At 46.0% G+C, this 19,553-nt stretch overlaps 1 protein-coding gene across 3 annotated transcripts in view; it reads left to right on the plus strand.

Annotated features, from left to right (window-relative positions):
* LOC106652627 (DNA-binding protein D-ETS-3-like) overlaps window positions 1–19,553 on the plus strand; it is a 54,531-nt gene that overhangs the window by 22,418 nt on the left and 12,560 nt on the right. For all 3 annotated transcript variants that reach the window (XM_023459648.1, XM_023459647.1, XM_014371693.2), the window contains exon 3: window positions 12,716–12,775. In XM_023459648.1, the coding sequence (XP_023315416.1) occupies window positions 12,716–12,775 (60 nt within the window). The remainder of the gene's footprint in view (window positions 1–12,715; window positions 12,776–19,553) is intronic.

Below are 19,553 nucleotides of genomic sequence, written 5' to 3' on the forward strand. Positions count from 1 at the left end.
CTGCAAGTAGCAACGTGAAAACAATTGTACAAGTTAAAGCACTGCTTTAAAAAAATTGAAAGAGCATTTTTGTGTCCATTGGATCTATGAATACGAATTTTAAAATATTTCATTAACAATATTAGATAAACAATCGGTTAAAAAGGCTGAGAAACTATCACAATTATTAATTTGGTTAAAATATGGGTGTCCATTCTATTACATCAAAACCAAAATAAAGTCTATACTACAAGTAAAGTGAAAATATAACTTACGTTTTTATTCTTATTAATTTTTTTTATCACGACACGCAGGTACTTTGCAAGAGCTTTATATTATTATTAAATAAAATAGTGGAAAAAACGCGAAGCATTATATAATCATAAATGTTGGAAGTAATGTTACACTTTTGCATATCCTTCTTTCAATGTTTTGTTTTTATGTTTAAGAAATTTTTTACTTGTCCAAAAGCTAGCCGTAAAATATGGAGCATTTCTACTATAAAACCTCATCGAAAGCCGCAAAATTTTGTCCAAAAGTGGATCGCGCGCACAAATAGTCTGACCCAAATATTTCATACTACTGCGACCTCTTCGAGAGTGCGGACGCGTGAAGTGGTGAGTCCAAGTCTTTTTCAAAGACTCTGCGAGCTAATTTGCCTTATTACGGATCAACTATGAGTTCATGGAAAAATCCATGCATGGGGTGTCGCTGGTGATCCATCACATAAGCATCGCAAATCACCCTGGGTTTGCAGTCTAAACCACGGCGGAATAAAGGCCTGTTGACGCACCAAAAAAATTGTTGCAAGGGAAACAAGCTTACGAAATCAAAAGACGCTTATGAAGAGGAAAAAGAAGAAGCGGCTTCTCGGCTTCGTGAGAGGCTCAAATCGTTGAAGCCGAGCAAAATCGGAGCTCTGTATAGGCGCGTTTATATAGAAAATACTGACAGTGGCTGTGGTGCAGAGGTGTGCGTGTTGCCGCTGCTGTTATATAGACACGGCTTTATATAGCTAGTGCCGGAGCTAGCGGCTGATCGATGTGTCGCCATGACGACGCTTCCGCCAGCAGTCATCCAGCTTCTCTTGCTGAGTCTATAGCTATGCTTGTGCCTTGTTGCCTTTGTACCTTTATGTGTATAGGCACGTGAATGTAGAGAGAGTGAGTGAGAGAGGAGCTTGGCAGCTATGTGACGCATTGCTCGCCTACCTCGCATCAAGCTCATCGTTATCATCGTGCTTATGGATAAAATCATTACCTAGAATTCTTTAATGATTCACCTGACAGTAAAGCATATAACCATAACTGATTTATACGGACCCCAAGTTTTTCATCTTTAGCCTACATCTTCGACTTCGACGCAGTTGAAGAAGATTGCGGACGCTCACTGTTCTAAGATCCGATGCTCGCAACTGTACTTCGAAGAAATACTTCTAGCGCCTTTCCGATCTGTTCCTGATCAGCCCTCAGTTTAGAAGATGCAAAATCTGAGCGAAAATACTCGCATACAACGTAACACTGATCATGAACTCTGTATCTTCCAGCTTTTTTTGCAAGCGCGCCACGTAACTTCGATAGAAATGATTCGGGACGATCGCACACGCGTCGTGTGGGAAATCGCGCGACCTTTGCTAAACGACGAGCTCGTTAAGGTCGCTGATAAAGAGCTTGATTATACGCGCGCTTAATTATACTTCATTTTGCACTCGCATACTCTGCTCGTGGCTTCTGCGAGCATACATAAGCGCCCAGCAATCCCGAGTCAAGCCTATACGTGAAATTGATTGGATCAACGCAATTTGAGAAAATTGAATAAATTTATTGCTCGAGCCTGCCTGGCTCGTGTTGGCTTTTTGCTCTCTCGCATTTAGAGATATAGCGTCAACATCAGCAGCAAATGCAATTGTGCAGCAAATCTCACATTATCGGAGTGACGACGACGTGATCACATGAACTACATACATACATGTGTAAGGCACAGCGTGGCTTCCTTCAATCTCCCCGAGATTGCGAGGCCTTAGACTTAGGTAATTAATATAACGCGCTCAAATCTTAGATTCCTCCGATTCGCTACCGGCGGGGAAGATGGCGCCTAGGCAGAGACAGGCAGCTTGGAGCTTTAAATGCCAAATGCAAATGCTCGCGCGCGCACTTGCCTCGTATTTATACGCCGGAAACGCGCAGCTCCTAATGCTACCAAGCGAGTCCTTATAATCGTTCGAAATATCTTTCATTAAGGCTACGTTGCTGCGTGTACGGCGTCGCACGCACATTTCACTGAGTTCCTGAATCAAAAACACACGTTTCGATGTGCCGGAGGGCTAACTCTGTTTTAACAGATTTTATAGCTATTTCTTGAGAAATATGTTTCGATTGAGTTTAGATGATAAAAACATCGTATAAACTGAGAACGGGTTTTTCTCAGCGGAAAATATTAAAGTTTCATAAATCTAAAATAGTAATACCCTGCTATTCGTGGTACTCCGTATTTGAAATTGCACGGATGTGAAACCTTCTTTGGTATTCGCCAAAATTTAATCCACGTATTCAAATTACAAGATTTTTTCTGAAATTTCATTTGCAAGAATTGAATTGACCTAAAAGTCCAGATGATCGTTCCAGATATAGATAAAAAATAATCTATTCCTTAGTTAGAGTAAAATTAAGAAAACTAGATTCACGTTGTATCATAAACAAAGATAAAAGAAGCAAGGAAAAGTAAAGCTCGGATTCGGTCGAAGGAAATCTTGGCTCGATTGTTTAGAAAGCTCCGATGTATATATGTCGGTACGTGGATAGGAGGCAAAGTTCAAGCGAAGAGGAGAGAGAGCCGCACGCAGGAGTTGTGCAAAATTCGAGCAAACCTGCCGGAGAGTTATAAAGCGGCGGTGGTGGTGGTGATGGTGGTGGAGAGAGTGAGAGCAGCAGCAGCGGTATATATTGCGACCGAGCGAGAGGGAGAGAGAAAAAGAGAGAGAGAGAGAGCAAGCGCAGAGGCATCCGCGCGCGCTCATTTCCGGGGCGCTGGCTGCGCTCGAGTCGGCTATGTGTACGTGTGTGTAAGTATATCTATACTGGGCTTAAAACGACCTCCACTCACGAGGGTGTGTGTGTGTGTGTGCGAAAGCCAACTCGCGAAATATTAATTCCGTGTTAACGCGCGAAGGGGGAATTGGCGCGGGGGCCAACGCGAGACACAACTCACAGCACAGCGAGGGCGTCGCAAATCAGAGATTAGAGACTCGGCTCTGGCGCGCGCACGAGTCGTCGAGCATCAGCTCGGAGTTAATCAGTAAGTGATTATTGGCAGATGCACAGCTTGCACTGCGCTTATATGCGCCTGCACGTATAAACGACGAATTGGAAGCGTCGACTGCGGCTCGCCCCAAACTCGCTCGCTGCACTCGTCGAGCCCGGCGAGCATCTCGACTTGCCTCGTTCCTCGGAAATGCTCCCCTTTGCGCGCGCGCGCGAGGCAGCTTAATACAATCGACTCGTGATGTAGATAGCTCTAACGCAAGCATCATCCGAGTATACACGAGCTCGTCTCGAGGGGGCAATTCTTACGGAATGCCGTGGCTAATGAAAAGAAGCGGCCATTAATTTGTTGTATCATACTCTTGCCCCGGCCCAGCTCCGAAGGAAGAGAATCCTGACCTCTCGGAACAAAGAGCCAACTCGAGTATAGACAAGAGCCGACGTGACGGCGAAGAAAACATCGTGGCTATATAGCAGCAGCGCGCGGAGACTATATCCGAGTCGACTGTGCGCCGCCCCATTCGCATTTCAGCGGCTTCATGGATTATAACTGCCCGTGCTCGACTTGGAGCTGCGACTAATTATAGCCCATTTGCATATTCGTATAATGGCGATGACATTTATGAGCATGTTATTGCTCGTGCCGTGAATACCCCAATGTACAGGGTCGCGAGCCTGTAAAGCTTCTGCCCTCACGAACCCCCAAGATGCCTGTGCCTGCAGCTCGGAATATAACGAGCTCGATGCAACTAGCAACTAGTCTGCAACTAGCCGCAGTCGGACTGACAGAGTCTTGGTATGGAAAAGCTCGAGCCGTATAGCGGCTGAGTTTGCCCAGGTCAAACAAGCGAACACGGTTTACAAGCAGCTGCAAATTTCTGTGACGCCTTAAGTGTGGCGACGAGCTGATATATACATAATACGTGCCGCAGCAGCGCAACCGAGCAGGCCAATTGACAATGCAAGGAAAAGCCCGCGTGTAGGTGGCACGAGGCAAACATGTCGGTTGGCTCTCGAAGACGTCGACTCTAAAGCGGCGGCAACGGTGGCGGCGCTGTTTGCAGTTGCCCGTTCTCCGGCTGGTAGTACCTCTCTCGACAAATGCCTGCCTCGGGTGTTCCGGGCACGTGAGGCGCTTGCCAGAAAACTCATGATTATATCGACTACTGGACTCGACATCTATTTAAATCTTTCGCTAGCTCTAATTCGTACAATCTCACGAGTTCACGTATAAGAATAATAGAAAAAACGGAGTCGACTGCCGCTACGGAGCTCTACCGCACAGTCGTTTATATGCCGCTGCCTGAAATTTCCATAAGACTGGCGCTCGCTACACGTGTAAGCGCGTCATAAAGCATATTGCACGAAGGCGAGCGCGATGAAATGCGCGAAATGATCCGCTCGAGGGAATAGAAAAAGATAGGGGCGTGGGTGGTTGGCTGGCTGGCAACAAGAGTGGCAAGCGCGCGTCTATGTGTAGCTCTCGAGTCGCCCGCACTGCGTTCGTAATACGTATAACGGCAGAGAGAGAGAGAGAGAGAAAACGAGCGAAATCTCTCTCTTTCTCTCGTTCGTCTAACAAAGTGGCGTATCGGCCTCTTATCGTGTTAGCTTGTACGAGTCCTATACATATATAGGAATATAATATAGATCCGCGATTTCAGCAGCGGCAGCCGGGAGCCCCCCTTCCTCGCTTCGTCGGGCTCGCCGCGCGCCTATGTGTATGTGTAGGCAGCCAGTATGTATAGCTTGAGCTGCTACTACCCCTCGGCTCGAGCCCAAGCCAGGCCGCATACAATAGACTGCCGACACCGTCGCGCTACGCTACGCTCTGGCCTGTCATGTTTCACGCTGCACGCGCAGCACACTATATACCTACCCCCCGGCCACAAAGATACGGCAGCTAGCGCGCAACGCAACGCAACGCAACGACCCCAGTCATATTCTCGTAGATAATGTTATATATACGCGCACTGTGTGTAAGTTTATACACACACGTATACACAAGTAGCTAGAGAGAGAGAGAGAGAGAGAGAGAGAATTTGGCCACTGACGGTCGTCTATACGGGGACGACGACGTTCGAGCTCCGAATCGTTTTTTCGGCTTTGCCACTTCTTTATATTTCGGCGCGGCCGATGTATAGCTCGTGCACGCTCACGGGCTGAAAGTCGACACGGGCCCACGCGATGCGAATCGACTGTACAGACGCAATGAATATCAAGCGAGAAATAATGGACTCGCACGGTGAAATAATGCCGCGACCCTTCAGCCATACATCATGCTCGAGAGAGAGAGATCGTCATATACTTTTGGCGAACGCGGTGCATTAAGTGCTATTTAATGTTTTCTTCGGTCTATCTCTCGGCCCCGGTTCCTCCGCCGTCTTTTAACAAGTCCTTTGCAGCTTTCTTTTCTTCTTTTTCTCCGAAACTTATTCTTGGCTGGCAATTGATAAAATAATTGGCTGTTAATTTATAGCTGTACTTTTGTTCAAAAGTTGTAGAGAAAATTGTTTGGACCCATGGGCAGGTTTTATGTCAATACCTACTTGAGTTAAGCCGGACGATATCAATTTATTTGTAAATCCATACAAGTCGATAATTCTTATCGAATCGTAGTGGTAGTAGTCGTCGAACCCGTGACTGACATCTCTATATTTATTCAGTGTCACAGCGATTAAATCTCTTAAGCTGCGCGTCCAAATAACAAAATCCCTTGTAATAATGTAAGGTAAGCAGGAGCTTACGACAATAGCCACAGACGCAGATCGCAGTAGACACAAGTGAGTCAAGCAGATATCGCCAAGTGTCAGTTGGCAAAAAAGCCAAGCTAATCTCCGATAAGTTGGCGTGTTCTTATCTGCGAGCGAAGCTCGAGCACGGATACATAAGGCTCGTTCCGTCCCTCGAGAGCACACGACGATTGGGTTACACACATACATAATGCACGCATACGCTCGACATCAGCACAGTGTCCCACAAGTCGCAAGGAAATAACGCCAAACGAGCATTTTATTGTCTCGTCCCTCGGGTAGCTCGATTATCTTCTTCTCCTCCTGTTTTACATCGGATACGTGTAGAATCGTACGAATGGCCGCGATGACTCGTCGTCGCGCTTATGCATTCGCTTCTGCAGCGGGCCACCGCCCGAGGCGTGATTTATTTAAGCGAAAAAAGTTTGAGAGCGCGATAATGACGCAAGTCCCATGCGATGCAGTCATTGAATATATCGAGGGTGCGCGCGCGCGCGTATACGGTGTCACGCAGAGAGCGAGAGACAGTCCGCGTGCTTCGTGCGTCGAGCTCGACACGGCTCTATACGGATTTATCGTTTCGTGATATGGCCAGTTGAGTATGAAAATAATTGATATCGGCCGCGGCATGACTCTTGTGGGAAAGTCGCAGGGCAAGTAAGTAAGTGAGTACAGGCGAGAAGCAAATTGAAGGGGATGTTTGTTTATCCGTATTTACTTGCTCACAGTGATCCATCTCGCGACGGACAAAGATGAATACATAAGCATAACATGGCAATTGGTTAATTGAATTTTAAGCCCGAGTCGGACAGGACTACCAAATCCGTTCGTTTTTTAGCCTCAGACGTCACTTCAATTAATAAAAAAAACCCTACATTTAGAGTAGATTTACTTTAAAATGAGACATTAAAATAAAATTACATCTACAAAAAAAATGAATTCAAATGCAGTCGCATGTATCATTCTCGACGCAAAAATATACAATAAAAATTTAATTTTACACTCAGATTTGAAGATTTTAAGTGTTATTTCTCAAAAAATTTATGAAACTTCAATCATAACTAAAGCCAGCCGCTACCACTAGATGGCGAAAACTTTAATATCTGTAAATCTTCAAGTGGCAAAGTCCAAAAAATTGTATACGTCCAAGCGCTCTTACTTAATTGAGAATATTCATTTCTTTCTTGATGATATATTTCTAAAATAAATAATTAATTCTAAAGTAAATAATTTTAGCATTGTAGTGCTAATTAAGGGGTTTTGTACCAATTTTCTCTAACGTTCGTAAATTCGCTCAGAAATTAAAATTAATATTAATTAATAATAACTATATGGTAGACTCAAACAAAAATGTAATTGTCTTGTATATCATATAATTCAAACAGCAGTTACAAAAAGAACCGATATAAAAAAGGTAGATCGAATCGACGACTTTCCGATCGACGCAGCTGCAGTCGGCCAGACCAAGCGATCGCGAGCAACTTCATCGAGAAAGGAGCAATCATCGGGATGCGAGCGAAAGGGCAAAAAAAAAAAAATAAAAATAAATGACTATCGATTTGCCACGGGCGCGGGGGTGAGTCGCTCGGCTCTGGAAATCTGCGATCATTGGCACGGCACGCGACCGACACGCGCCTATAAGTATACACAGTTGGCCAGCAGCATTTAACGCGCGTCGAGTGGCTCGAGTGGGTCGCGTGTACACGATTGCACTCACACAGACACACATAGACACGGGGCAGTGCAAGACAGTAAAGCAGTCAGCGCAGTCGCACGCGTCCGCATACACCACACATGCGATCACCTATACACGAGCGCGGCAGTGAATATGCGTTGTCTACCTATTATAATAAATCTCGCCAGTTCGACCTCGAAGATTTGCCTCGTCGGCCGGCTTGTGCACACGTATCGCAGTCGTTCTAATGTATAATAAACTCAAGCTGGGCCCCACGTGTGTTATTATTGCTCTTTTGTCGCGGATCAAGGCGTCGAAATTGCAAGTTTACGTAAACAAAGCTCTCCCACGTTCGGCTGTGCAGCTGATTGCCCCCGCGCACATACTATAGATGCGAATTATGCTGTTCGCAATGGCCCTTTTGCCAATTGATCTAAATCGCTGCTCGACCGGTTGCTCGTTTATACTTGCAACATACTTGGCCTTGATTTAATCAATTGCATTGTTTCAATCGATCGGTCAATCATACTTCGTTCGACTGTGCTTATGCTGGGAATGTCGATATAAAGCTCGGCTAAACTTCATAAAATACTTAACGACCGGTTAATGTTACACGTAACTTCATATAAATGCTCAACATTGATAATATTCTAATGATCCCAAATTGATCATTTAAAATATTTGAAATTATAAAATATCACTTCAAGTTTTCTCCGCTAGATGGTGAATACCAATATCTATAAATCTGCAAATGGCAAAGTACAAATATTTGTATAAGTCAAAGCATGGTTTCTCTGCCAATTTGAGCAAAAATGATGAAGCACTGCGCGTGAATCACACCTCGAGCTCAAAAGAACTTTACAGTGAAGGATTACACTACCCTGCGATTCAGGACAATATCATCATGAAATCGCAACGCACTATCTATATACATACTGCCACGCACAGACACGGCAAAATAATCGCTCGCACGTGAACAGCACGAGTGGCCTGTCTTTAGCTCGTTGTTTGTTTGTTCAGCAACTTGAATCGGCCACTCAGACTTGAGATTAAACATAGAAGCTGTTCGATATTCAGATCCTAACAAGTTCAATTCATACGAATTCGTGTAATTCATCAAGCTCAATTCGTTTCTTGCTCTAGCGACCAGATATTTTCCGATTTCTATTGCCGAAAAGTATGTTATACCTAAATATGTATTGTACGTCTTGGCCTCCTTTCTAACAAAGTACGACCATTTTTGAATAAATAATGTACTCAATAAAGTTTAGACTTCTTTTGTGACCTTTGAAAAGCGTTTGCGACGTGGCAAAGCAACCCTGAATATAAAATAGTTGTCAAAAAGTGTCATTGCAAGCTCGCTGATTATCAGGATCAAGCTCGTGCTTGCAATCCTCATTGGCATGTTTGTTCCGGCTATAGTAGTCTCGAGCTTGCGGCAGACCCAGCAACTGCACTGCAAATTAAAGCGATTTCCTGGAGATGGCGAACTGAGCTGTTTGCCGGCCGTGCGCTTTGATCGCTGCAAGCAGTGCAGCTCGAGCTAAAAGAGCCAAAGAACCAGAGCCAGCTATCGGTTGGCCCGCATATGTACGGAACTTGACATTCGAGTGCCCAGGCTGGAACTATCTATTCGGAGCGTCGGATCCTCGAGAGCTGCTGCTGGCCCGAGGCCTCTCTTTCTTTTCCACACACACACACGCGCACAACGTCGTTGCACGTAGCGATATCGAGTGCGCAAGCGTCGCGCTCCAATGGAATCGCTAACCCCGCCTATCGATAGGTAGTACTGGGTCGCTCGTTGTAGGCGGTCGTCGCCGGCTCTCCCCCTCCGCCGCCGCGGCAGCGCGCCTCGACACCCGCGCCAAAGCTCGCCAGCTTTCACGTCCCCGTGCTCGTGTGCGTGTGTGCGGGCGCCACCCCCTCGGCCGCGCATCGTCGGTATATCAGTGCACGAATACGCACACACAGAGGCAGTTAGGCAGCAGTGGCAGCACAGCTACACGGACACACATTGGCACGGATCGTATAGTGCCGAGCGTAGTGTGTGCATTGCTGCATATGACTGTGTGCTGTACGCGAGATAGATCGTCGCACGTAGATCCTCGCGACGATGCTAGAGGGCGTCGTCAAAGTTCGCGCCAAGCAGAAAGCTCGACACCAGCAGCAGCAGCAGCTCCCAAGCTCGACTAGGCGCACACACGCGTTTTATTGCCTCAAAGTCAGCTACGCGAGCAGTAACAACGCGAAGCAGCACTGCGACGTGTTGAAGTTTTTTTTCTTCCGTCGATCGCTCCCACGGACGAGAGAGCCTCGCAGCCAAACTGTTTTAAGCCCGTGTGTTATGGACAAGCGGATGTAACGTCTTTGTCGTTTCTGACCGATGTACTGCGGCCGTTTCCGAAGTATTTGCAGCACGTGGCTCTCCGCGAGTGTCGACCCGTTCGCAGAGAAACCCGTGAACTCTCGTTGTGTGATACAGCAGTGAAAGTGTGACCCCACCGTAGAGCAGCAGTTGATAAAGCTCCTCAGAGACAGGAAACACGTGCACCCGAGTGGGCCTTGACTTGAAGGGTAGAGGATCCCCGGCTACTCCCGGGAGGATCCTCGATCGCGCGAGATTCGCTTCGGTCGCTGGGCCCTGCGAGATATGCTCGACCTCAAAGCCAGCGGCAACACCGCCGCCGAATTACCCCGCACCACGGCTTTCAGTAATCTTTCCATGTTGTTCGCCGGTACGTATACTAATTTAATCGCAATTTGTTGTATTTCTCACTGACCTCGAGTATAGGGAGGAAGAACTGACTGCTATATGATGTGAGATAGTCACTATTCTGTGGGTACACGTAGCTAAAACTGAAACATTTTAAATTTTTTGTTTCGATATATTTTTACCTTGTTCTAATATTTTCATAAACGTGACATTAGTCATGCTAAAATGATCATTATATTTGCCCTGTATTTTATTTAAAAAAACTTGTAAACCGGAAAAAATCCTTCGGACATTTTAAACGATGTGGTTTCGTGAAAATATTTTTACAATTCCATGAATAGTATACATTCGTGAAAATAGCATTATTAAGCTTTCAGGATCAGCTGTACATGAATCTAGTTATTCGTAAAATAAGCATTCGTGACTTTGTCAGGATATCATATGAAGTACAATAACTTTTCAAAGCATCGACCTTCATTTAAAAGCTGATGATGTAACACTCAAAAATATTATTAAAACTTCTATTGAAAGATGCAAGCTGCTCATTCTGCGGATATGCTGCCAAGGTCGAATTTATTATACGCAATCGGCCATCATGTGTTGCGGATTCAATTTGAATTTCAACCGCAATATCGCGTCAGTCACAGGGTGTCACCACGAATAAATTTGAAATGAAATACATTGTCATGGCTAAAGAAAAATACCGAGCGTGGAAAAACATTTAATTTTCGCTGAATCAAAGTTCAAATCGGACGTAAACCTCATCAACGCCCAATAAAGCACCCTTTAAACAAACAAACGCATAGGCAGTATCTCTACCACCACCCCTCGTAGAAACAATCCCTATAATCTTCTTGTTCGAAAATGCCCAAAAGTAAAGTGCGCAGCGATCATCATGATCACAGTCCAATGTATATCGCTTACAAAATCCGGGAGCAAGTGATCAGTGGTGATCGACACGCAGTCATAGCTTCTGTGGAGACGCTCCAGCGATCAGCCTTTTCGCCTTTTATATTATATGCTATGCTATAAGGAAGGGGCTACTAGTAGTGGCAGCATCAGCAGCATCTCGTGGAAAGCTCCCGTGAAATCCGAAGCTTCATTAATGGCCAAAGCAGTGAGCGCGACGTGCGCGTGTTTGCCGACGGCCGACGGTAAACAAGCCAACTGCTAAACGTCCCTTCGACCCCTCTAATAACCGTACAATGAATATATGTCGATCGCAGTCGATTGAGATAGAATGATATGTACTTGATCAGTGCTCGGAATGAGCTATTTGACGCTTCGCTTGGGAATTCGCTGTAGTTATGTATCTCGATGATTCGGGGAAAAAACTTGTGTACCTTTGATCTTTCCAGTCACTTGAAGTAAGACAATGCAGATAGCACTTGACTTTCTCCACTTTGATGTAAAGTTCTAGTCAGATTCAATTGCGTTCTGTTCAAAGGCTAATTATCCCGTTACAATAAATACGAAAAATAAAAAAATTTATAGAGAAAACGTTTGTAAGCGCGTAAACACAAGGGAAAAAAAGGCTGAAATTCGAGTAAATCGACTAAGATGGGAAGCTAATGTTTGATGTGCAGCGATTGAGAAAAAAAGACGTCGAGGCACGGAATATGCGAGGGGCTCTCCGACCCGAAGCTCGTCGGAAAGAGAGAGACAGAGACAACCGAGAAAAGTCGTACTTTACTCGTGTCTCTCTCCCACACATTCACTCTTTATTATATGAATGTCTGCGTACACACACGTCAGACAGCTGTGTTTTCGCGATCACACGAGTGCGTGCAAGGGTACGAAAAGTCGTCGAAGCGAGGACAATAAAAAAAAACGAAAGAGAGAGAGAGAATCGCCTCGGCCGGCCAAAAGACAAGCTTTTCTACGTCTCGCTGATACATGAGCTTTCTCGTGCGATTTTTACGATTGCGTGCATATCCACTGCTACACCGCGCACCACCCATCTCCTTCCTTGCATGAGCGACGACGCGTTCCTGCGCAAGGCAATAAATATTGTACATATTCGAGAGTTCCAATTCGGTCAGAAATAGCCCAAGTTGCGAAAGTGAAAGAACATATTGACCGATGTACAAGTGTGGGTGTACGTGTGTTTACATTACTAGTTATGAGTGAAGATTTTGAGGCGATTCTGGCACCTCCACACACGTGCATCCCTCTAGATCTCATTTGCCCACTTGTAGCGAATTTTCTCTCCCATATGACTGACTTTTCCTTCCTTTCTCAAGTTGATTGACCATTCTCAAAAGTCAAACTACGATTGTTTACCCGCTCAGGAACTTGAACGTATACTCAATATAAATATTTTTGGCTGTTGCAGATGCCGGCAGTTCTTACAAGGGCGGTTGGAGCCATGCCACGTCACCAGCCCCAGGACAGGGTGAGTTGGCACTTTTTTGTTGTTGTACTACTGTATATCGCGCGTTATACGGGCGACGAGCAGCAGCAGCAGCAGCACGTCATAGGATGGCTCGTTTCCTCGTTCCTTTTTTTTTTTTTACATTTTTAATTACGAGAAATACTAACTGTGCAGGAGATCGGGGGTGGGTACAATGGGTCGTTAAGTGCTGGATTAATGTTTCGCGCCCGGGCCAGGCGCGAATCACGATATTATTGCATCGCGCCTCGTTTCGAAAGCTCGAGCCTCGCTCTCTCGCCCGGGTGCGAAACATTATCGCATGACGGATGATCGTAATTTCTTTGGGGGCAAATTAGAGAGATGAAAGGTGTCAGCGTCGCGACTCCAGTTGTTATGAAATTCGGCGAGGCGCGCATTACACACACGTCAAACGCGCGAGCAGGCAAAGTGTCATATACGTGTGTGCACTCGTTGTTTCGTCGCTCTGTAATGTACACACGTAACTCCGCACAGAAGAGATTTTCAAGGCGGCAGGAAAGGGGAGAGAAGGCGAGAAAATTGAAAGCTCGCGGCTACGGAAAAGCTTCCTCGGCTGCGATGTACGTAAGCTGGCAGTAGCAGCAGTAGCAGCGGCAGGCGCCAAAGAAACTCGCTTCGCGCACGCATGCAACTTGCAAGTACAAAGGTGAGAGAGAGAGAGAATTTGCACGAGCTCTCTTGGTGCTTTGTGAAGCGTCCAAGCGTTATGTCGAGCAGAAGCAGTAGCAGCGAGAGAACGTAGATTCTCTTTGTGAGCTTGCAGAGTGAGAGAACGAGAGGCGCAGCAGCACACCAGGCACAGCCTCGGGCGTCACGGCAATCACGCACTGGGTGCTAGCTCTGCGTAGCTATATGACGTTGCAAAGATCACACAGCGACTCGTGCCTCGGGTGTTTTGTCGCACGTACATAAACACACACACGCGCGCGCACGCAGAGAGACACTCGAGCTACCGCTACTTTTCGCGCTTTTTGGCTCCCTCGGCCGCCTAGATTTGCTTTGCTTAGAGAATTTTCGTTTGACCAAAAGGGGCTGCGTCGGCGCGTTACTGCTCAACGGCAGCCTAGCTCTCTATTACGTATGCATTGCCGATGATTGGGAGCTAAAATTGTTTTTAGAGCGAGCTTTAAGCTGTTCTTGATTATCTTTATTGCGGCTTTGGTCCTGTTTATATTACGTGCCACCCTACATGGGTACGAGTAAAAACACGTCTGAAAAATCAAAGCGCAATGATTTTCTTTTTTGTGTGTACGCAATCGCTTTGCTCGAGCTTGAAGTATTCAACTTGACTAGGCTGAATTCACACGTATGCGAGACGATGATCTAAAATGGCTGAGGGCCTTTGGCGAGACTGGAAAAGGACACGAGAAAAAAATATAGGTGTGGAAGATACAACTCGAGCATAAGAGGCTCCGCGCAACGCTCGGCACAGCTGGACGTAATACACCAGGAAGTGACGCGATTCCGCAGTCTCGCGCGCGACCCCCACGTGGTGCACATGCTGTGTGTGCGATCCTGCTCCGTGTCGCACACCTTTGCGGCCAGGATTCAGGGTCAGTGGCCACATTGGCCTCATTGGCCACTCGCTGATAGGTGGCATATCGCGCGCGGGTCCGTCTGAAAATCAAAATACGCCGAGCCGAGCGAGATATACATGGTAAATAACTGCGACTCGATTATGCATGCAGACACGCAACTCGAGTTCGGCTTTTTTTTTAACCCCCGCCCCCTGCAGTGGCTCGACGCCGTCTCGAGGCCTGGCTCGGCCGGTTATTACAATCAAAAAGTCATCTAAAAATAAAATCTCTCGATCAAAACGTCGAGGTAATGGGCCGCTATCTTATGGCCGATCTTCGGCGCTTGGCTTCCGCGCGCGCGCGCGCGGGATCGTAAATGCTAATTGCGCTGGGCAGCCGTGACTATCGTGCTTGCGCCGCCGAGCCCTACTGCTGCTACTGCCCGGCACCTGCACTGCGCGCCGGCTCAAATAGGCACGGCCCGAGAATAGGAAAATAAAAACAAAAAAATAAGGTAAGCGTGGCGCATGACGCATATTCGACGCCTGTCGGCCTCGAGGGGCATATAAGTAGCAGAGGCAGCAGTGCGTAACCGACTGCTTACGTACGAGTACTGCAGCGATTAGCTCGGGCAATTTCTCCCAAGGAGCTACGCGACTCGATATATAAAAGGGTCGAAAGGTATGGCCAAGAGAGAAACTCGTTAGCTGGGCACACAAACACACACACACATGCACGAGAACGTGAGAAAATGTAGGCTACACGCGCTCGAGGCACTCGTCCCATTGTCGAGGTGCAGTAAGCACAGTAGCAATGACAACTACGTTAAGCTCTGAGTTTGGTCGATATAATCGAATCGCACACATGCACACCTGTATTTATCGACGAGTACACGCGGCACTCGAGTCAAAAGTGTACAACAGGAGCAAGATTCGTGGAAGAGTCGATCACTTTCGCGCCAAGTCGACTGTGTGTGTGTGTGTGTGTGGGTGGGTGCGTGAGTTGAAAAGCGCACGAAGGCGATAACTGCACACAGCCAAACTGGATGAACTTATAATCTCGAGGAGCGAGTGACCGAGCACGGCGATGACGACGACGACAATTTGGCTGATTCCGGCTCTGCGGCGATGCCAACTCACACACACCCACACTCACAGCTGGGCCATACATATTGCGTAGGTCTTGGAGTTCGCGCTCGTCGAAGGGTAGTCGCTGAAATCAGCATCCCTCGCGCGCGTATACACAGATATACCCTCCATGTCTGCAGAGCAGTGGAGCACGTGCCTATGCGTGACACGTTCACGCATCAGCGAACCCTGAGCAATCATCGCAATCGTCGCAATCCTACCCTCTCTCTCTTTCTCGTTCTGTATCGTTTCCCATTCATCGCCCAACACGGGGACTATATAATACGTCGAGCGCTACGTGTGTACATGCACACACACAGGGGCAAATTCGTACAAACGCGCGCGCACTTGAATGTACTGTAGCCGGCTGTTGCCCGTCACAGCCCGGGCTTCGGATCCACGCACGCAAGAGAGAGAGAGGATTGAATCCGATAGGCACTCGAAAATCTTCGCGTCGTCGCGTCGTCGCTTATGCACAATTTAAGTTGACGCACTGCTATACTGCCACGGAGCTCTCTTCGCTATACGAGCCACTTTGAGTTTTTCCTTGCGCGATGATGCGCCTCTTCAGTTCGATCGATTAACGATGTATGTAATATATATACGGACACTGTGCGCAGGCACTAGACCACGAGCGCTCGATGATCGATCTGCCGAGATCCACCTAGGGCCCTAGCTCCTACTGGATTTTCACTCCGTACTTTAATACACGAATTTAGATTTTCTTTTTTCAGTTCAGTTTTTATATAGGTTTTTATTATGATGGTGTAATACATTTGCGTGCTCAGCACGACTTAAAGCAATGTACAAAATTTTTGTAGATAATGTAGGCGCCCATGTTACCACTAGCCGTAATTGTTAATGTATATTTGCTTTAGCCTTGCTGTGGCTAGTTTTTGAAATTATTTACATTGTTGATATTATATTAAGATTATGGAAAAAATTAAACATTTTTGAAAAAAACCATATCAATAATCTGCCTTAAAACTAATAAATACTCTTAATCTAACTATGAGGCGTTTCAGCCCAAGTGTCCTAGCGCGGCGGCAGCACGGCACTTTTAGGCGAAATTGCTTAATTTCTATCTCGCTGTAAAACCCCCTAAAAAAAAATGACTCCTATATACAATACGTTTAGTAACGTTCAACTATCTTACAACAAATTTTGGTGTACAGATTTTAGATTTTCTTAGGAGATGAAGTTTGACTTATAGAATTTTTTTTACTTTTCCACTTGCAGATTCGCAGATATAAAGGTATACGCCATCTAACGGTGAAGGCTAAAAGTGGTAGTTAAACTTCTTAGCATCGAGCGTAAGAATAGCCGAGCTAAAAAGTGCCTTTTGTGTCACGAACATCACACGCAATTTTATAACAATGTGCTAAATTCACATTTTTTCCCTTTTCCGAGAAATAAATCGTACTTTCTGGCGCCGACAAGTTATGTTATACTAAAAGAAATTATGTGAAATTCACATAAATTTATTTCAGGAGGAATACCACACATTAAAAAAAATTTTAGAAGCAAGTCCAACAAAAGTGGACAGCTGGATTAGAAATAGTATATTTCTCAACGAGTGCCCAAATGGTTTTTTTGAAAAACGAAGGATTATCATCCCTTCGGCTCGTGCTGTAACGAGTTTTGTTAAAAAACCATATCTGCCAACCAGAACCAGAGTTGCCGCTAGTTTATGTTACTAGTTTTTCCTACGAGAGCCTAAAATTAGCGGTAAAGTTGAGTATTTTAGATTAGAGTGGGCAAAAAGATATTTTGCTACCCCAACAAAAAATTTAGCAAATTTCAGAATTGTAAAATAGTCCAATAATTTTTTTGTACCCACAAAATATCTTTTTCTGAACCAGCTGTCCACTTTTATTGGAATTGCCTTTAAAATTTTCTCCAATGTACAAGTGCAACTAGTGTCATGCTAACGAAGCGGTGTAAGTAAGTGGGACTTTACGCCACGCAGTACTACAAAGATTTTTTGAATCAACTAAATTGTCACTTGCAGGTCATTTAAAATGTTCATAACATTGGTGACATAATTGCGACGGATAAATTGGCAAAATCAAGTCTATTAATTTTACTGTATTTTAGAATATTTTAAATTATCAGTTTTTAGTCATTAAGCTATTAATGATGTTGAGCATTTCTGTCACGGAGACTTGTCTTTCAAAATCATTGTAACATATTTAATTTAATAAAAACTATATAAAGTAAGCGCGTGGCTGATAAGCTGCATCGGTGTATGCGCGTGTTGACTCAACTTGGAAATTTTCACCCCCTTGGCTTGTTGGCCCCTTGACTGACTTCCGGCGGTGGGACTCTTTCTAGCTTCCTCTTGGACGGAGCTCGGACACCCTGACATGGCTCAGATTTATGCGTGTATATTGCAAGGTAGCTAAGGGGTCGAACAGCAGTCGGCATAGAAGAAAACCACGTTTCATACCCGCGTACGATAAGCCGTGTGTAAAAACGCGTAAATCGAGGATTCGCAGGAGGAGAAGTCGGGCTACCGCTGCCGATTCCCCCGCCACGCACATGAGAACAACGGGCAGGACCCCCCAAGAAGTGATATCACGTCAACTCTCTTTTTCGCACTCGCAAGGGACCGTACGGCGCTCGCAAGCCGCCGCAAAGCGGAGCGAGGCGGTGGGGCATGGCACGCACCTATAAAAGCCGCGGCGCGAAAGCTACTCTAATCTATTCTTTTTCTATTCAAATCTCAAGACGAGCTCGAGCGAACTCGACAGCCTGGAGCTGAAAAATAGCCTCCGGGCATAAGGTAATTTTTAAGTACAAATGGGAACTTGCTCTGAAAACAGACGAGCTACCGACACACGCCTTTGCCGGATGCAGTTATGCAGAAGCAAGGTAGTACGCAATCATTAATGATTGCACGGTAGCCAATGCTGTGTGAAAGTGACGGCATAAATGAAACGCTGTAAAGCACCAACGTTTCATGTGCTCACGATCTTCGGGGTTTTACCTCAAAGTATCAGTCACTATCACATCAGATCCCCCCACACCGTGTGTACGATCACAGCAGCGAGAATTAAAGCCAAATTTGCCTCGAGATTACTCGGTGATTACGGCTCGATATCGCTTACGTGAACGAGCACGGTGCCGCGTGTCGTATGACCGACACTCCGAATTTGCCTCGAGATTACTCGGCAAATACGAAGTTGTGCGTCGCACTGCACACGGTGATTTGTGATGTGTAGTGTAAGTGAACCTCAATCCACCGAACGCCTTCTTTCTGATGCAGAACGTGAATAGCCCAGTAGCCATTCGACGACCTGCCCCTCATATACGACGAGAGAGTGATTGAAGCAGAGGAGATACGAGTTCGACGAAATTACCCGCACAAATGCAAGTATTCTTTATTCATTTATAAGCGCGCCCCATCCACTTCTCCATATTTCGGCGCATCAATTCAGTAAACACGCGACCGATACGCGAGTCACGCGCTTAACCTGTAAGCCGTCTGCAAGCCGAACTTTACGCGGCAGCAAATCGCACAGTGAAGAGCACGTGGTGCCTATCTCGACAGTGTTTAACCTGCAAACAAGGCAGAGCCCCGCGAGTGAGAACTCCCCTTCCGTCTCCTCACCGTAGCCCCGCCTCCAAGTGTAACGCGCTCGGAGCAGCAGAAACGCTGTGCGATCGCGCCACGCAGACGCGCGGCTATATGGGCGAGTTCACGTAATTCGTGGACAGTCAAGATACGGTATTACAAGCTTCTGCTATATTAAATATTTTCACTCGTACAATACCACTAAGGCGGTTATGCGAGGGTAAACATTTGATCACGAGCGAAGTCGGCGCAACTCTTTTTCTTTCTTATTTGTCATAACATAATTTGTTTATTTACCGAGTCTTAAAAATTAATACAAAAAATAAAAGAATTATAATATTTGAATTTCAGTCCTAAAGGTGTTTCACGAACCCCTCACTTAAATTAAAAATAAAATTGTATAAATTTTAATGAAATTGCAACGCAACTCGTAGCGCGCGCCATCGGGACAGTGCCGTAGAACGCACAAGTACGTGAGTAAGCGAGTGGGAGAATAACACACGCTGCGAGTGCTCTAAAAGGAGCCGCGTTACCTTTCA

The sequence above is a fragment of the Trichogramma pretiosum genome, unplaced genomic scaffold, assembly GCF_000599845.2.
Source record: "Trichogramma pretiosum strain Unisexual culture from Peru unplaced genomic scaffold, Tpre_2.0 scaffold26, whole genome shotgun sequence".
NCBI classification, from domain to species: domain Eukaryota; kingdom Metazoa; phylum Arthropoda; class Insecta; order Hymenoptera; family Trichogrammatidae; genus Trichogramma; species Trichogramma pretiosum.